The sequence below is a fragment of the Amphibalanus amphitrite genome, unplaced genomic scaffold, assembly GCF_019059575.1.
Source record: "Amphibalanus amphitrite isolate SeventyFive unplaced genomic scaffold, NRLGWU_Aamphi_draft 002037F_arrow, whole genome shotgun sequence".
Lineage (NCBI taxonomy): Eukaryota > Metazoa > Arthropoda > Thecostraca > Balanomorpha > Balanidae > Amphibalanus > Amphibalanus amphitrite.
The window spans coordinates 1-14,254 of record NW_024883530.1 but is presented as its reverse complement, the minus strand read 5'-3'; the positions used below and the strand labels follow the sequence as shown (position 1 = coordinate 14,254).

General features: G+C 53.5%; 1 protein-coding gene across 1 annotated transcript; it reads left to right on the top strand.

Moving 5' to 3' along the window:
- Positions 1-1,309: 1,309 nt before the first annotated feature.
- LOC122376164 (translation initiation factor IF-2-like) lies at positions 1,310-9,470 on the top strand (the record flags this gene model as incomplete). Its single annotated transcript, XM_043355889.1, has 6 exons — positions 1,310-1,359; positions 6,518-6,646; positions 7,245-7,349; positions 7,526-7,636; positions 7,903-7,985; positions 9,341-9,470. Coding segments are annotated over exons 1-6 (608 nt in total), but the record flags the coding sequence as incomplete, so codon positions are not given.
- Positions 9,471-14,254: the final 4,784 nt, after the last annotated feature.

Here is a 14,254-nt window from a genome sequence, read left to right as displayed (position 1 = left end):
ACATGGGCGAGGGTTAATAATTTTGTCAACTTTGCGGTCAGATTGCTTTCAAATAGGCGAAGGAAGTAGTAAGTTATACTTACTCTGATCACATAGGTATCGTAGGTGTGTACTTCGCGATTTTAATTGGCCAACTTCTTGTCAATGTATATCCTACTTTGATGTATGTAGGTTGCATAATGTCGCCTTGGCCGAGTGTCCATCTTCTCTGTCATTCTATTTCCGATTTATTCGTAACTTTCCGAATCGCGGGACGCGGCAATCAAGTCTTCTGTAGGTATTTCGAGCACCTCAGGAATAATAGGATGGAGAATGAGATCAAATGATCTTTGTGCCCGGTCAGGGGAAGGGGAGGAGCTTAGATAATTAAGCTAACAAATACGACACCAAGTTAGCAGACCGACCACCGACAGCTCCGTCCGTGGCCGGTCAGACAGCGTGAGCGAATCAATCAGGGTCATAACACGCTCCTGGGTGTATAGGTCCGTCGTTAGTATGAGCTGTGCTGTTGTTGGCTGCGGGTGCGTATTATTTAGGCCAGGGTTCATAATGTCCAGGGCACAATGTGTCCAGTGCTCGAAATGGCCAGTGACATGAATTGGCCCGTGTTCACATTGTCCAGGGATTACATGGTCCAAATGTGGCCAACTGGCTGCAGATAGGGTAAATTCAAAGAGGCCAGAGTTCATAATGTCCAGGGCACGATGTCCAGAATGAATGCTCCCCGTTGGCTGCACCGAAAACGTATTTGAATATTTGAGTATATTTTTCATTGCATCCTGTTCTTTCGGCTTCCAGCCCTAAACGGTATGTAATCGCAAAATGATGTCCATATGATTTCAAGAATGTCTGAAACAAGTCGTGAAATAAAAAGTTGCTTCGTTTACAACATGATTTTTGCAAAAGGCCGTCGCTTCATCCACCAGGTAGGTTGACCGCCCGCCCGGACCGCCCGGACCGCCCGGACCGCCCGGACCGCCCGGACCGCCCGGACCGCCAGGACCGCCAGCCCGGAGAGGAAGCGTCAGGGGGGGGGGGTATGGAAGGGTTTGTCCTGATGACAGCGAAGACGGATGAACCGTGGATCCACTATGCCGAATCACCCGGTGGTAACAACTCCGATATAGACAGAGACTGGGGTCGTCAGTCAGCCACCGACTAACCGCCCCGCAGTGGCTCTCATACCTGAGCCGGCTCCCAGTGGCCCGTGAGAAGTGAAGGTACCAAAACAACATCTCCGACCTTCCAAAGCAGCTCCCGACTCGTCTGCCGCTCACCGCGCCGGTGAAAGTGCGCACTAAAGGCGACAATGCCTGGAAAGCCGGCGGCAGAGCACCCCTGTCGCCACCGGGCCGAGCGGTAAGGGCGATACTGACAGGCTAGCGCAGCGACAGACCGGCCTTACGAGCTGTCAGCGGCGCGGCGACCCGTTTCTGCTGTGTTCCGCTCAGTCTCAGCTGCTGTGTGCAACTAAGAGGACGTAGCAATAGTGTCGCACGTGCTGGAAGTGTAATGAGCTGCTGAAATTACGGACGGCCCGACTTCAGAGTCTCAGACGACTTCATGTCGGAGGAGAAAGGTCAGTGGCAGGTCGGTGGCTGTGGCTGTGGGTGCCGCAGTGGGGGTCTGGTGACTGGTCACCCTGCGGCAGAACGCCGCGCTACATGTAGGCATTATGTCCACCGCAGTCTTCATCACGTCTTGTAGGCACCGTCCTAGGAGCTGGGACTTGGGAGTCATGATTGTTATTATAGGTATGTGAACTATCAGCAGAGGCGGATCTAGCTCAGAGTTTTTTTTTTGGGGGGGGGGGGGCAAACCATAACAATTTATCGATTCTTTCCATGCATCGTCCATAGGCGTAATGTTAAAATTATGGCGTTTGGGGGGGGGGCAAATGCCCATTTTGCCCCTCCCCCTGGATCCGCCACTGACTATCAGTTTGTTCGGTTTATTCTTCATACGGAAGAAAAAGAAAAACAGGGGCGGCGCTTGGGTTAACCCTACCCGGCCGAGGGGAGGGGGCGGGTGCCCTCCCCTCCCCCCCAGTTTTTGTTTGCGATAGCTCCGAACACGCCGGTGATAGCGAGCTGAAACTTGACATACCTGACCTGTGATTAGCTGGATCCTGTGACACCAACTGCATTTTAACCCGCGCCCCAGTGGCGGTCTCAGCCAACTTCGCCCTAGTGGGGGGGGGGGGGGGCATATGTTACTACCCACCTCTAACTAAAAAAACTAAGAGGGCTAGAAAGACGCGGTAAAAAGCAGTCGATAGCTCTCAATGCGTACGTGTGAAAGTATTTCAGTCATTTTTCATCTTAGAGCAATATTGGGGTCACCAGAGGTCATCAAAGGTCAAAATTTGCCAATGGTCATTATATTTTTCAGAAAACATGCCGTTACCTCAGGAACTATAGTAGCTAGAAAAACGCATGGAAAAGCAATCGATAGCTCTTGAACTCTTCTTTTGAAAAGGTCATTAACAAAATTGACCTCAGGTCACGGGTTTAGCCTCCAGAGGGCAAAAACTCCAAAAATAGCTGTTTTTACGAAGTGTTTTTTGACAATAACTTTTGACAACAAAAAGCCACGACATTTCTATTGCCAGAATCGTGCTCCTCTCGCCGAGACGCGTCGAATGAACTATAATTTGACCTTGAAAGGTCAACATGAAAATTTGACCTCAGGTCAAGGTCATGACCTGACCGGAAAAGGTCATGTTGCATATCAGTCGATGCGTCTTGGCAAGACAAACACAATGAGACCATCCCCAACGTTCTATCTCTTTCCAATCGCGAGTTATTGGCAAAAATATGTTTGTAGCCTCAAATTTTTGTTTGGTATTTTGACCGACCGTGGCGTGCCTTCACAATACCTCAAACTGTTGCTGTACTGGTACAGGATGCAGACATTGGGTGTTAAATGGGATGGTCTTATCTCCGAAAAATTTCATGCTGGCAATGGCGTTAGGCAGGGGGGCATCCTCTCTCCGTTGTTATTTAGTGTGTACGTTGACTCCATTCTGTGCAAAGTGCGAGAAATGAGTGTTGGTTGTCGCGTAGGTGCATGTGCAACGAACATTTTGGCATACGCTGATGACATTGTGCTTCTGGCCCCCACGAGGGAAGCGTTGCAGACAATTGTAAATGAGTGCAATAGGCTAGCTCATCTTCTCGACGTTGAATTTAACCCTCTTAAATCTGTGTGTATGCAATTCCTCCCTCGAAAACCGTACTCGGCCACTCATCTGGTTCATTCCAGACCTCCTTCGTTGCTACTTTCTGGCCAGCAGTTAAGATGGGTGACGTCTTTTAAGTACCTGGGTCATGTAATTCGTGATGATCTGCGCGACATCGATGACATGCGCCGTGTTAAGAGAGCGCTTTATACCAATGTAAACATGCTATCAGCAGCTATTGGCTTTGCCGACAAAAGTGTACTGACGAAGCTCTTCAAATCGTACTGCACCAACCTGTATGGATGTGAGCTCTGGAACGTGTATCGTGACCAGCAAACGTTTCGAGAGTTGTGTATAGCATACCACAGTTGTCTCAAGAAGCTTGTCAAAGTCCCTCGGTGGAGTAGGAATCATGATCTGTGTCACGATCTTCACATGCTGACCTGCCCAATGCAAATCACCTATCGCCAGTTAGTCTTTTGGCTTCGACTCTCACAGGCCTCCAACACACTGATTGTGGCCTTGCTAGCCAGTTCCATCGGGAGCAACGGCTTGTCTGCCCGTATGCATACAAAACATCGCCAAAAGTACGATTTGCTGAATCTCAACTTATATGCCACTTCGTCGCCAGATCTATTCAATGTTTTTGTTGCACACATAGCAAGATTCGTTATGGAACGACGCAACCGTGTCTTATGACCAGTGCATCTCTCTGAGGAAAGAGTACCTGGCTTGTGTATTGGTTGTTTGGTGGTGTGTCTGTGTGTGTTTGTTTTAGTGTTCGCCTATATGTACCACTTATGGTATGAAATAAACATGTATTATTATTATTATTATTAAATGACCTCGGATGACCTTTCTAGAGGCTATCAGCAAAAAATGACACCTTGGTCAACACGAGTGGTCCAAATCATTGTGATTCTGAAATATTTAGACTGTTACTATGTATACACACGGATCTAGAGGCATTTTCATTTTTCTCCTTTGACTTGTAATGGAAAGGTCACGCCACTGACCTGACCTTAGGTCACGGATATAAAAAATCCGAGATATACAAATTGTAGGCGCCTATAACATCATGCCATCCACCAAGTTTAAAACCTTTCTGATAAACACTGCAGGTTGGACATGATTGCAAACTTTTTTAGGCTTGGTCAGTTAACTTGACCTGGTGACCTGACCTGACATGACCTGGGGTCAAAAATTTCACACATTGTCCAAAATTGATGTACCAAAAGCTACCCCAAGCGGCGCGGCGCTAGGCGCCGCGGTTTTTTATTCACACGCAAAAAACGCGACAGGTTGGTAACATATGCCCCCCCCCCCCCCCCACCGCCTGGAAGGTTAATACCGCCGTATTTCGCCTATATTTGGCCTGTACGACTCCAAGCTGTATAACAAGCAAATGAAAACAAAGAACGCGCCCATTCCTGCTGCTATGTCCGTCGGAAATTCAATGCTCAGTCGTGATTATCGATATAGTCATGCCGTGTACGACCAAAGGGGCAAAACTGTGTGGAAACCTACTGCCAAAGCGCACCAATGACGCAGTCACGCCTGCCTGAACAGAGGCGGACAGTGCTTTGACCGCCTCAGGGTCTGCAGCAGTGGAGCACCGCAAAGCACTGCTGACTCAACTCAAAAGCTGTTGCTTTTTCTGCAATGAAGCATAATGTGATGGCTATTGTGGGAGGGACTGCCGGGTGGTGTTCACTTTTGCATGCGCATTTTTTTTTTTTTTAAGATGTTTGGTCATTCCTTTAGACTGCACCTCAACGACAAAAATAAACCAATTCCATTTACAATTTTGCGATAACTACGACGACGATAATTATGCCTGTTTAGATCGCTTACTTACGTGTACAAGGAATGTTAAACCAGGGGCGGAGAATTGTCATAATCCCAGGGGGTGCTTTTCTAGCACCTGGCGAATGGAAGCGTCGAATTCTTGCGTACCTAGAAAAGCACTTCTAGCCCTTATAGGTACGTTTTCCCAGCAACATCACTCTCCTCGCGACTTACGCAAAGCAGTTTGTGTCTCGGACGTAATTTAAGCACCCCTGAAGCACTATGACATGGTGACTTTTGAATTCCAGGGGGTGCTCGAGCACCCCCAAAACCCCTAATTCTCCACCCCTGTGTTAAACAAATCCAAAGCTGTATATTCACAAGATATTAATGATACCAACAGAATATGAAAGCAGTAACCACTTATGAAAGCAGTAACCACTTATACGATTTACATAATTGCGCTGTACACCCGCTACACAGTTTACAGAACTGCACTGTGTACCCGCTGTATGATTTACAGAACTGCACCTTCCTCAGTACCCAGTAATGAGCCTGCCGGGTTAATAACAGGATGTATGTACACGGGCGGCTGTTTTCCCGGTGTGAATCTCGGTCCATTCGGCGAGCGGTGCAGCCACTTTCCTGATCGGTGTGTATCCGGCCGGGGCGGCCCAGTTCGGCCCAGCTGACTGCTGAGGCAGCTCGACATGTTACTCTGCCGTGGCTAACCTGAGGGAGCACTGGTCAGGGATAATTGATCGGTTGTTACCCTGCTTTGGTCATGGATCATTGGTCCGTTGTTACCCTGCTTTGTCAGGGATAATTGGTCGGCTGTTACCCTGCCGTGGTTAACCTGAGGGATCACTGGTCAGGGATCATTGGTCGGTTGTTACCCTGCTTTGTCAGGGATAATTGGTCGGCTGTTACCCTGCCGTGGTTACACAGAGGGATCACTGTTCAGGGATCATCGGTCGGTTGTTACCCTGCCGTGGTTAACCTGAGGGATCACTGGTCAGGGATAATTGGTCGGTTGTTACCCTGCCGTGGTTACACAGAGGGATCACTGTTCAGGGATCATCGGTCGGTTGTTACCCTGCCGTGGTTAACCTGAGGGATCACTGGTCAGGGATCATTGGTCGGTTGTTACCCTGCTTTGTCAGGGATAATTGGTCGGCTGTTACCCTGCCGTGGTCAGGGATCATTGGTCGGTTGTTACCCTGCCGTGGTTACAAAGAGGGATCACTGGTCAGGGATCATTGGTCGGTTTTTACCCAGTCCGTCAGTCCCGGTCAGTCCCAGTCAGTCCCAGTCCCGGTCAGTCCCGGTCCCGGTCAGTCCCGGTCCCGGTCAATCTTGCAGTCCCCGGTCAGTGTCAGTCCCGGTCAGTCCCGGCCAGTCCCAGTCAGTCCCGGTCAGTCCCGGTCAGTCCCAGTCCCGGTCAGTCCCGGCTAGTCCCGGTCAGTCCCGGTTAGTCCCATGCGTCCCAGTCCCGGTCAGTCCCGGTCAGTCCCAGTCCCGGTCAGTCCCGGTCCCGGTCCCGGTCAGTCCCGGTCCCGGTCAGTCCGTCAGTCCCGGCCAGTCCCAGTCCCGGTCAGTCCCGGTCAGTCCCGGCCAGTCCCAGTCCCGGTCAGTCCCGGTCCCGGTCAGTCCCAGTCCCGGTCAGTCCCAGTCCCGGTCAGTCCCGGTCAGTCCCGGTCAGTCCCGGTCAGTCCCGGTCAGTCCAGGTCAGTCCGTCAGTCCCAGTCCCGGTCAGTCCCGGTCAGTCCCAGTCCCGGTCAGTCCAGGTCCCGGTCAGTCCCAGTCCCGGTCAGTCCCGGTCAGTCCCAGTCAGTCCCGGTCAGTCCCGGTCCCAGTCCCGGTCAGTCCCGGTCAGTCCCGGTCAGTCCCGGTCAGTCCCAGTCAGTCCCGGTCAGTCCCGGCCAGTCCCAGTCCCGGTCCCAGTCCCGGTCAGTCCCAGTCCCGGCCAGTCCCGGTCAGTCCCGGTCAGTCCCGGAGAGTCCCGGTCAGTCCCGGTCAGTCCCAGTCCCGGTCAGTCCCGGCCAGTCCCAGTCAGTCCCGGTCAGTCCCGGTCCCGGTCAGTCCGTCAGTCCCGGTCAGTCCCAGTCCCGGTCAGTCCCGGTCAGTCCCGGTCAGTCCCGGTCAGTCCCGGTCAGTCCCAGTCCCGGTCAGTCCCGGCTAGTCCCGGTCAGTCCCGGTTAGTCCCATGCGTCCCAGTCCCGGTCAGTCCCGGTCAGTCCCAGTCCCGGTCAGTCCCGGTCCCGGTCCCGGTCAGTCCCAGTCCCGGTCAGTCCCAGTCCCGGTCCCGGTCAGTCCCAGTCAGTCCCGGTCAGTCCCAGCCCCGGCCAGTCCCGGTCAGTCCCAGTCCCGGCCAGTCCCGGTCAGTCCCAGTCCCGGTCAGTCCCGGTCAGTCCCAGTCCCGTCCAGTCCCGGTCAGTCCCGGTCAGTCCCGGTCAGTCAGGTCTGTCCGTCAGTCCCGGTCAGTCCCGGTCAGTCCCGGTCAGTCCCAGTCCCGGCCAGTCCCGGTCCCAGTCAGTCCCGGCCGGTCCCGGTCAGTCCCGGTCAGTCCCGGCCAGTCCAGGTCAGTCCGTCAGTCCCAGTCCCGGTCAGTCCCGGTCAGTCCCGGTCAGTCCCAGTCCCGGCCAGTCCCGGTCAGTCCCAGTCCCGGTCAGTCCCGGTCAGTCCCAGTCAGTCCCGGTCAGTCCCGGTCCCAGTCCCGGTCAGTCCCGGTCAGTCCCGGTCAGTCCCAGTCAGTCCCGGTCCCAGTCCCGGTCAGTCCCGGTCAGTCCCGGTCAGTCCCAGTCCCGGTCAGTCCCAGTCCCAGTCAGTCCCGGTCAGCCCCGGTCAGTCAGGTCTGTCCGTCAGTCCCGGTCAGTGCCAGTCCCGGTCAGTCCCGGTCAGTCCCGGTCAGTCCCGGTCCCAGTCCCGGTCAGTCCCGGCCAGTGCGGCTGCGGCTCATCCGATACAAGTCCCGCCGGTATGTTCCCTTCAGTTTCATCACGGGTCACGATCAGCAGTGACACGCAATATGTCATGACACGGACAGAAGAGTTCAGTGACACGCAATATGTCATGACACGGACAGAAGAGTTCAGTGACACGCAATATGTCATGACACGGACAGAAGAGCTCAGTGACACGTGGTGTGTCATGACACGGACAGAAGAGTTCAGTGACACGTGGTGTGTCACAACTTGCGGCCACCTTTCTCCAGAACAAACGCCGGCCGCTGCACCGTCCCAGCTGTATTGTGCCCCCCACAGCTGTGTTGTGCCGCGCACTCCTGTTTTGTGCCGCACACTGCTGTTTTGTGCCGCCCACTGCTGTATTGTGCCGCACACAGCAGCATTGTGCCGCGCACAATGCAGCAGTCACGTCTTGGTCCATGGACATTGAGTCGGGCGCGGGCGGTGCCACAGCGGTGCGGTAGCGTGCTGCTGGCTCTGGTTTCACTCCCGGTCTGAGGGAGGGAGTCTGCGGAGGTCTGTGGAGTCTGTAGAGTCTGAGTCTGTGGAGTCTGTGGAGTCTGTGGAAGCCTTTAGTAGTCTGTAGCAGTCTGTGGAGCCTGTGGAGGTCTGCGTAGGACTGTGAAGTCTGTGGTGGCCTGTAGTAGTCTGTAGTAGTCTGTGGTGGTTTGTAGATGTCTGTGTAGGTCTGTGGAGTCCGTGGTTGTCTTTGATAGTAGTCTGTAGTAGTCTGTGGAGCCTGTGGAGGTCTGTGGAGGTCTGTGGAGTCTGTGATGGCCTGTAGTAGTCTGTAGTAGTCTGTGGTAGTTTGTGGAGGTCTGTGGAGGTCTGTGGAGTCCCTGGGGGTCTCTTTAGGTCTGCGGGGGTCTGCAGTCGTCTCTGGAGATCTCTGGCGTTCCGTGCAGTCTGTGGAGTCTGTGTAACTCTCTGGCGTTCAGTGCAGTCTGTGGAGTCTGTGTAGCTCTCTGGCGTTCCGTGCAGTCTGTGGAGTCTGTGTAGCTCTCTGGCGTTCCGTGCAGTCTGTGGTAGTCTGTGTAGCTCTCTGGCGTTCCGTGCAGTCTGTGGCGTTTCGTGCAGTCTGTGGTAGTCTGTGTAGCTCTCTGGCGTTCCGTGCAGCTTGTGGAGTCTCTTTGGATTATGTGTAGCTCTCTGGCGTTCCGTGCAGTCTGTGGTAGTCTGTGTAGCTCTCTGGCGTTCCGTGCAGTTTGTGGAGTCTCTTTGGATTCTGTGTAGCTCTCTGGCGTTCCGTGCAGTCTGTGGAGTCTGTGTAGCTCTCTGGCGTTTCGTGCAGTCTGTGGTAGCTCACCTCCGAGAGCTGCACGGGGCCTCTCTCCGTCCATCCGGGCGGGTTTTTACCGCTCACTCAGCCACCGGCTCAGAAACCGGTTAGCGCTCTGTCGTCCAGGGGATGAGACTGCCGGGCAGGTGGCAGCCCCTGCCGGGCAGGAGGCAGCCCCTGCCGGGCAGGTGGCAGCCCCTGCCGGCTCGGCACGCCTCGTCCACCCGCAGCTCGGCCAGCTCAGAGACCTGATACAGTGAGTGCAAGGCTCTAGAACAGCGGCCAATGTCAGCCGTCATACCCAAGGCCATAAAAGTACCTACCTACGTCATAACTCTCAGCAAAGAATCGTAGCTCTCTTCAGTTTTAGAGAATCATGTTTACCACAAAATAAAAACCCGGAAACATTCTCCAGAAGTTAGTTAACACTCCCACAAACCGATCATCAAATTCGCCTGCTACTTAACCCTCGCCGGCACAGGGGGGGGATGCAACGCCCCCCCCCCCAAGGTTTTTCGCAAATAACTCAAGTAAAAAGCGGCCGATCGCAAAGAAACTTTCAATACCCTCGCATTGATCAATTTCACACCTACCCTGAAAATTTCATGGCCCTGATCCAAATGACCTTTGAGATCTACTTTCCGAGACCATGTTTAGCCGGAATCACGATTCGGCGTATGTCGGCTCGCATTAGCCGCGCGTTTGCAAGCCTTTCGTGGTTTCAAACGTTCAAACATGTGATTTGATGTTGCTCCCATGCATTAGGGTGGATGTCAAGGTCACCTGAAGGTCAGGTCAGGTCATTGACCTTTGGTGACCTAGGTTTACTTTTTCGACTTTTAAATGTTTCCAGGCTAGTTTTTGGAGCTGATTTCGAATTTAGCAACCATTGAACATTTCCGAAGTAGTTTTGGTGTCTTCGTAACATGTTACGAAGCTGTCAGAGGCGGATGACAAGTATTACGAATACCCGTCCCGACCCCTACCGGTTGACCTGACCTGACCTGACCCGACCTGGTCTAAATGCTTATAGACATCATCTCTGATCAAAACTAACACGATATTCGTGATCAGCACCCCGGAAAACTAACACGATATTCGTGATCAGCACCCCGGAAAACCCCACAATAGCCACACTTTGCGACTTTCTAACAGGTCCCGATTTTCCCGATTTTCGGGTCATTGACCTGACCTGGAAGGTCACCCGATGAACTAGGACCTTAAAATTGGATATCATCGGCTTCCTCTCGTGACGGGCAGCACGCTCGTTTTTTCCGCGAAGCTCGCTCGATCAGGGGCCGAGCGCAAGGGGGTTCGTACCAACCCCCCACCTTGTGCCGTCGAAGGACGCAAAATGGCCTGTGCCGGCGAGGGTTAAATGTGAACTGTATTGTGTATGGAACTATTGGTTGAATACTGCAGAGAGCAGCAGAATCTGCCGCTAACACCTGCCGTCTAGCACAAGCAAACACTGCATGTGCTCTCCGTCTATTCGAATAGTCTGTCACAAACAAACAATGCATCATCAATGCTCAGGCGCTTTCAACAGCGCAAAGCTTAGCTTTCGAAAGCATAAGTTGGCAAGCTATCCATCCAAAGAGCAAAATGTATCCGTAGCACTGGGTCGCACGACCTCGGACACTCGGCTGTGTCATGCCGGTGACTCTGTGACCTCTGCCGGGTCACGGCCGGTGACTCTGTGACCTCTGCCGGGTCACGGCCGGTGACTCTGTGACCTCTGCCGGGTCACGGCCGGTGACTCTGTGACCTCTGCCGGGTCACGGCCGGGAGGGGTGTGACCTCTGCCGGGTCACGGCCGGTGACTCTGTGACCTCTGCCGGGTCACGGCCGGTGACTCTGTGACCTCTGCCGGGTCACGGCCGGGAGGGGCGCCGCTCCCGCTGACCCACCCTCTCCGGTGGCTCGGACACTGGCAGCGGGCCGTCCTGTGCTACCCGCTGCCCACGGCCTCAGACACTCCCAGGCTCCACATACACACTGAGAAGCCGATACACACACAGAAACACACACACACCCACACACATACACTCAGAAACACACACCCTCAGATACACACCCGGATTCGTACACAGCTAGTCTGACGCACCGCTACAGAGGCCTGGTCCTGTGTCAACCTTGACCGGTCAAATTCATGAACCCTGACCCGACCTGAATAATATGAAATAACGAATTTCTGGAAGTCAGAGAAACGGTAGGGGTGGAAAAGCGCTGAGAGCCGTATACATCACATTTATAAGCGACTGATTGGAGACGGTAGGAGCGGCCGAATGCTGAGGCCACCCCGGAGCCTTCTGTGACAGGCGCCGTCCGTACAAAGTCACGTACCGAGCGGACGTGCTGTGTCACGTGATCAGTCCATGCCACCGTCACGTGCGTCACGTGCCGCGTGTGACGGCTCGTGGCACGCGGTGTCTCGTAACACCGCCAGTCACCGGGGCGGCACAGTGACACGTGACCGGCCCCCGCGGCGCCGCGCTGTCCCGGCTGACCGGTCACCGAGACTGTGTCCTGCGGTCACGTGTTCAAAGGAGCGTGTCCCATGCTGCGGTCAGCACCGCTGGCTGCGGCGTGTTTCGCAGCGCCATGGCTAGTGGAGTAGCGTAACGTACGGCGTGTCACTGGTGCGTAACACCCACCGGGGGTGTACTAGTGGCGCAGCACACCTGTGGGTGGTGTATCACTGGTTACTGGTGCTAACACCCACCGGTGGTGTACCAGTGGCGCAGTACCTACACCTGTGGTTGGTGTATCACTGGTCACTGGTGCGTGACACCCACCGGTGGTATATCACTGGCGCAGTATACCTTTCTGATGGTGTATCGCGGATGCAGTACAACTGTGGGTTGTGTATCGTGAGCACAGTACACCCACCGGTGGTGTATCACTATGTATATTACTGGTGTATGCACTGCAGTACAGCTGCCTGTTTGTACCATCCAGTCACGGTGGTGGAACTTCCGTCCGGCAGTAGGTAGCCTCGGCAGTTCATAGCCACGGTAGGTGAACTTCCCGTCCGGCAGTAGCCTCCAGTTCATGCTGCTCATTTGAAGAGGGAATAGGGCGCGTCTCGTCATATCACAGTGTTTGTCTCCAATCCGGATCACAGCGTGTCTTGTGTCTACCATTGGCACAGGAATCTTGGGCGCACCTCCTCACCATAGGACGCCCTGCAGTGATGGCTACCAATTACCATACTGCTTACACAAAGCCACAGCACCGCGCCAGGTGCTACCTATACATATATCAGGTGTTTTGTCGCAGCCACTGCGCCGGACCACCCCTGCCGTCCCTCGCCGCGTCACCGTGGTGGCTCGTTTCTGTTCCATCCGACCAATGCAGCTGCGCTCGCCGTACTGTCCACGGTGGTTACTGGTTAGTGGTTACTGCCCCGGCCCGTGGTGGTCCGTTTCTGTGCTCCGCGGCAGTCTCCGCGGCGGAGATGCGCCTAGCTGCAGTCCCCGCGGCGGAGATGAGCCCAGCTGCAGTCGGGAGGATCGGCTGTCACTCTGGTCAGCTATGGTCTGTGGATCTGTGTGTCTGTCTGGTCAACTCTGATCTGTGGATCTGTGTGTGTCTGTCTGTCCAGCTGTCGGCTGTGGATCTGTGTGTGTCTGTCTGGTCAGCTATGGTCTGTGGATCTGTGTGTCTGTCTGGTCAACTCTGATCTGTGTCTGTCTGGTCAGCTCTAATCTGTGGATCTGTGTGTCTGTCTGGTCAGCTATGGTCTGTGGATCTGTGTGTGTCTGTCTGTCCAGCTGTCGGCTGTGGATCTGTGTGTGTCTGTCTGGTCAGCTATGGTCTGTGGATCTGTGCGTCTGTCTGGTCAACTCTGATCTGTGTCTGTCTGGTCAGCTCTAATCTGTGGATCTGTGTGTCTGTCTGGTCAGCTATGGTCTGTGGATCTGTGTCTGTCCCTTTGGTCAGCTATGGTCTGTGGATCGGTTTCTGTCCCTTTGGTCAGCTATGGTCTGTGGATCTGTGTGCTCCTCTGGACACTGCTTTCGCCTTTCACTCGTCGGATTTATGGTTAAGTTTTGGCATGAAATAATTTGATGCAGTTGCTAGTAGGTATAGGTATATGCCAAAATATAAAAATATTGTAGGGCTTAACCCTCGCCCGCACATGGGGGGGGGGTTGCCACCCCCCAGGTAGTCTTTCTGCTCTGCACTCAACATTTTTAGAGCTAGAAGGCTGATGTTTTGTATAGCTGCTCGTCTATCCTTTCTTGATGTCCACTGAAAATTTCAAGTTTCTGTGATTTTTGGTTTCGGAGATATGACCTTGTTTTTCAGGTCATGTCATGACCCAAATGGCCAATTCTCAACATCTTGCGTTTGCCATGGGCCTTGTGAGCTTTTAACACCCTGATTTCGGCCTTTTTTGCCAGTCTTACCTCCCACCTATCATGGAACATGTTGTTCGACGATGTGCAGGGGTCAAGGTCAGGGCCAAGGTCAACCTAGGTCATCTAAGATAATTGCGTTTTAGGCAAGCTGAATTTATTTTTTGTGAAGTTTTTTGACTGTATTTTTGGTAAAAGCTTCTCAGATCATGATTTCATGTAATATGGACCCAAAAACAATCGGTGCACACATCAGTATACACACAGACACACAGACATACAAACACATATAATTGACCTTGACCTAACTTGACCTGAAATGACCTCAGTAGCAAAAACCTGGTCGGGTAGTGTGACAAAGAGGTTCTAGCTGGCTTGGCACCAGAAAACAGCATCGTCATCGGTATTTGATAAGCAGCGCACTTGATATCCAACGGTGACCCAAAACAGCAACATTTTTTAGTTTGACCTGACCTGGAAGGTCAATGACTGACCTGAGAAAGTAACACTGGGTATCATTGGATTCGTCTTTTTCCCAAAGAATCTTTTTGGTCTTTACCGCTAAGCTCTATCTCCAACAGGAACGAAATGGCGCGGGGGGTGGCAACCACCCCCCCCCCCCGCCATGTGCGTTCTAGGATGGGAAAATGGCATGTGCGGGCGAGGGTTAAACGCA